At 42.9% G+C, this 4,887-nt stretch overlaps 1 protein-coding gene across 45 annotated transcripts in view; it reads right to left on the reverse strand.

Annotated features, from left to right (window-relative positions):
• Positions 1–1,554: 1,554 nt before the first annotated feature.
• Positions 1,555–4,887, reverse strand: part of ddr2l (discoidin domain receptor family, member 2, like) — a 24,140-nt gene continuing 20,807 nt past the window's right edge. For 3 of the 45 annotated variants that reach the window (XM_061892440.1, XM_061889586.1, XM_061889510.1), the window contains exons 19-22: positions 3,481–4,588; positions 3,297–3,388; positions 2,110–3,250; positions 1,555–1,985 (exon numbers count right to left, since the gene is read on the reverse strand). In XM_061892440.1, coding sequence (XP_061748424.1) covers positions 4,433–4,588 — 156 coding nt within the window. In that variant the 3' untranslated portion in view covers positions 1,555–1,985; positions 2,110–3,250; positions 3,297–3,388; positions 3,481–4,432. Of the gene's footprint in view, positions 2,078–2,109; positions 4,589–4,887 lie in introns of all 45 variants that reach the window. The other 42 variants (XM_061891784.1, XM_061891550.1, XM_061891040.1 and 39 more) reach the window with 42 other exon arrangements.

Raw genomic sequence — 4,887 nt, forward strand, 5'->3', positions numbered from 1 at the left:
GAAGCAGGTGTCTATGATGAGAAGATAGAGAAGAAGCAGGTGTCCATGATGAGAAGATGGAGAAGAAGCAAGTGTCCATGATGAGAAGATGGAGAAGAAGCAAGTGTCCATGATGAGAAGATAGAGAAGAAGCAGGTGTCCATGATGAGAAGATGGAGAAGAAGCAAGTGTCCATGATGAGAAGGAGAAGAAGCAGGTGTCCATAATGAGAAGGAGAAGCAGGTGTCCATAATGAGAAGGAGAAGAAGCAGGTGTCCATAATGAGAAGGAGAAGAAGCAGGTGTCCATAATGAGAAGGAGAAGAAGCAGGTGTCCATGATGAGAAGATGGAGAAGAAGCAGGTGTCCATGATGAGAAGATGGAGAAGAAGCAGGTGTCCATGATGAGAAGATGGAGAAGAAGCAGGTGTCTATGATGAGAAGATGGAGAAGAAGCAGGTGTCCATGATGAGAAGATGGAGAAGAAGCAGGTGTCCATGATGAGAAGATGGAGAAGAAGCAGGTGTCTATGATGAGAAGATGGAGAAGAAGCAGGTGTCCATGATGAGAAGATGGAGAAGAAGCAAGTGTCCATGATGAGAAGGAGAAGCAGGTGTCCATAATGAAAAGGAGAAGCAGGTGTCCATGATGAGAAGGAGAAGAAGCAGGTGTCCATGATGAGAAGGAGGAGAAGCAGGGGTCCATGATGAGAAGGAGAAGAAGCAGGTGTCCATGATGAGAAGAAGCAGGTGTCCATAATGAAAAGGAGAAGCAGGTGTCCATGATGAGAAGAAGGAGAAGAAACAGGTGTCCATGATGAGAAGGAGGAGAAGCAGGGGTCCATGATGAGAAGGAGAAGAAGCAGGTGTCCATAATGAAAAGGAGAAGCAGGTGTCCATGATGAGAAGAAGGAGAAGAAACAGGTGTCCATGATGAGAAGATGGAGAAGAAGCAAGTGTCCATGATGAGAAGGAGAAGCAGGTGTCCATAATGAAAAGGAGAAGCAGGTGTCCATGATGAGAAGGAGAAGAAGCAGGTGTCCATGATGAGAAGGAGGAGAAGCAGGGGTCCATGATGAGAAGGAGAAGAAGCAGGTGTCCATGATGAGAAGAAGCAGGTGTCCATAATGAAAAGGAGAAGCAGGTGTCCATGATGAGAAGAAGGAGAAGAAACAGGTGTCCATGATGAGAAGGAGGAGAAGCAGGGGTCCATGATGAGAAGGAGAAGAAGCAGGTGTCCATAATGAAAAGGAGAAGCAGGTGTCCATGATGAGAAGAAGGAGAAGAAACAGGTGTCCATGATGAGAAGATGGAGAAGAAGCAGGTGTCTATGATGAGAAGGAGAAGAAGCAGGTGTCCATAATGAAAAGGAGAAGCAGGTGTCCATGATGAGAAGATGGAGAAGAAACAGGTGTCCATGAGGCCTGCTGCCTAGCAGGGGGACTAGAGGGACTAGCGGGAAATGCTAAAAGTCTGACAAGGTGTGTGTGCATTAATGAGCTGACTGAGCACGTTCATTAAGAGGTGTGACCACTGATGATGTCACTGATGATGTCACTGATGATGTCGTCAGCCAATAAGAGTCAAAGTGTGTATTTATTCCAAGATGAGATTAGAACATATATTAATATACACTATTGGTACTATTCTATGTACAATGCATGTGTACTATGTACTAGAGGAGGAATCACACCAAACAAGCACACAAATCATCATAACATTTCTTGTCACACCTACTTACCTTTTTCATACATGTCACACTACAACACCTGTCCTAGGTGTACTAGGTCACCTCAACTCATCACACTACAACACCTGTCCTAGATGTACTATGTCACCTTAACTCATCATACTAGATGTACTAGGTCACCTCAACTCATCACACTACAACACCTGTCCTAGATGTACTATGTCACCTCAACTCAGGACACTACAACACCTGTCCTAGATGTACTATGTCACCTCAACTCAGGACACTACAACACCTGTCCTAGATGTACTAGGTCACCTCAACTCAGGACACTACAACACCTTTCCTAGATGTACTAGGTCACCTCAACTCATGACACTACAACACCTGTCCTAGATGTACTATGTCACCTCAACTCATCATACTAGATGTACTATGTCACCTTAACTCATCATACTAGATGTACTATGTCACCTTAACTCATCATACTAGATGTACTATGTCACCTCAACTCATCACACTACAACACCTGTCCTAGATGTACTATGTCACCTCAACTCAGGACACTACAACACCTGTCCTAGATGTACTAGGTCACCTCAACTCAGGACACTACAACACCTTTCCTAGATGTACTAGGTCACCTCAACTCATGACACTACAACACCTGTCCTAGATGTACTATGTCACCTCAACTCATCATACTAGATGTACTATGTCACCTTAACTCATCATACTAGATGTACTATGTCACCTTAACGCATCACACTACAACACCTGTCCTAGATGTACTATGTGACCTTAACTCATCATCCTAAATGTACTATGTGACCTTAACTCATCATCCTAAATGTACTATGTGACCTTAACTCATCACACTACAACAGTTGTCATAGATGTACTATGTCACCTTAACTCATCATCCTAGATGTACAATGTGACCTTAACTCATCACACTAGAACACATGCCCTAGAGGTACTATGTCACCTGAACTTATCATACTACAAGACCTGTCCTAGATGTACTATGTGACCTTAACTCATCATATTAGCACACATGTCCTAGATGTACTATGTGACCTTAACTCATCACATTAGAACACGTCTTAGATGTACTATGTGACCTTAACTCATCATACTAGAACACATGTCTTAGATGTACTATGTGACCTTAACTCATCATACTAGAACACATGTCCTAGATGTACTATGTGACCTTAACTCATCATACTAGAACACATGTCCTAGTTGTACTATGTGACCTTAACTCATCATACTAGAACACATGTCCTAGATGTACTATGTGACCTTAACTCATCACACTAGAACACATGCCCTAGAGGTACTATGTCACCTGAACTTATCATACTACAAGACCTGTCCTAGATGTACTATGTGACCTTAACTCATCATATTAGCACACATGTCCTAGATGTACTATGTGACCTTAACTCATCACATTAGAACACATGTCTTAGATGTACTATGTGACCTTAACTCATCATACTAGAACACATGTCCTAGATGTACTATGTGACCTTAACTCATCATACTAGACACATGTCCTAGATGTACTATGTGACCTTAACTCATCATACTAGAACACATGTCTTAGATGTACTATGTGACCTTAACTCATCATACTAGAACACATGTCCTAGATGTACTATGTGACCTTAACTCATCATACTAGAACACATGTCCTAGTTGTACTATGTGACCTTAACTCATCATACTAGAACACATGTCCTAGATGTACTATGTGACCTTAACTCATCATACTAGCACACATGTCCTAGATGTACTATGTGACCTTAACTCATCATATTAGCACACATGTCCTAGATGTACTATGTGACCTTAACTCATCATACTAGCACACATGTCCTAAATGTACTATGTGACCTTAACTCATCATACTAGCACACATGTCCTAGATGTACTATGTGACCTTAACTCATCATACTAGAACACATGTCCTAGATGTACTATGTGACCTTAACTCATCATACTAGCACACATGTCCTAGATGTACTATGTGACCTTAACTCATCATATTAGCACACATGTCCTGGATGTACTATGTGACCTTAACTCATCATATTAGCACACATGTCCTAGATGTACTATGTGACCTTAACTCATCATACTAGCACACATGTCCTAAATGTACTATGTGACCTTAACTCATCATACTAGCACACATGTCCTAGATGTACTATGTGTCCTTAACTCATCACACTAGAACAACTGTCCTAAATGTACAATGTGACCTTAACTCATCATACTAGACATGTGTCCTAGATGTACTATGTGACCTTAACTCATCATCCTAGACATGTGTCCTAGATGTACTATGTGATGCAACCCTAAGCACTACTGACTAGACAGTACTACTTGCATTGAAGTCACATTTGGGCTGAGTGAGGACATGAGAGTGAGGTGATGAACACATGACACCTTGCTGGGTGACATCAATCCTGCCTCCAGTGTGGTTAGTCAACACACACACACACACACACACACACACACACACACACACACACACACACACACACACACACACACACACACACACACACACACACACACAGACAGTGCTTTACAATAAGAAGAAGAAGAAGAAGAAGTAGTAATAGAAGTAGAAGAAGAAGAACCACAGGAATGAGGAGGCCACTTTTGGACCAAAACGAGGAGAATAAAAAATAAAAATAAAGAGTTTTTCTTGTCCTTGTTGAAGGTCAGCGAGTGGGGACTAGTGGGGACTAGCGGGGACTAGTGGGGACTGACTGGCTGACGTGAGGCTTGAGGGCCTGGTAGAGACCCTCAAAGGTGGGCCTGTCAGGGATGTCCCGCCTCCAGCAACGCATCATCAGCTCAAAGAGGGAGGGGGGGCACAGGGGAGGAGCATACAGGAACACCTGGGGGGGGAAGAGGGGGAGAGGTCAAAAAATGGTGGTCCTATGCTGCCCTCTGGTGTCTGACTACTTCTAGTACATCTGGATCACTACAGCTCACAGGTCAACTTTAGTCATGAGCATAGCATCAACCTGTAAGACCCAAGCAAATAAAGTAGCACCAAGACCTAGAAGGTTAATAAAGTGCTACACAAGCTTTGAGGACGTCCTCACATACTTCTAGGCAGCAAACGCCCACATGAACCCACTACAAAGCATGATGGGTAATATGGAAGACTCTCATTTTAGCTGCTTGGTATTTG

This window comes from Nerophis ophidion, linkage group LG01 (assembly GCF_033978795.1).
Source record: "Nerophis ophidion isolate RoL-2023_Sa linkage group LG01, RoL_Noph_v1.0, whole genome shotgun sequence".
Taxonomy (NCBI): Eukaryota; Metazoa; Chordata; class Actinopteri; order Syngnathiformes; family Syngnathidae; genus Nerophis; species Nerophis ophidion.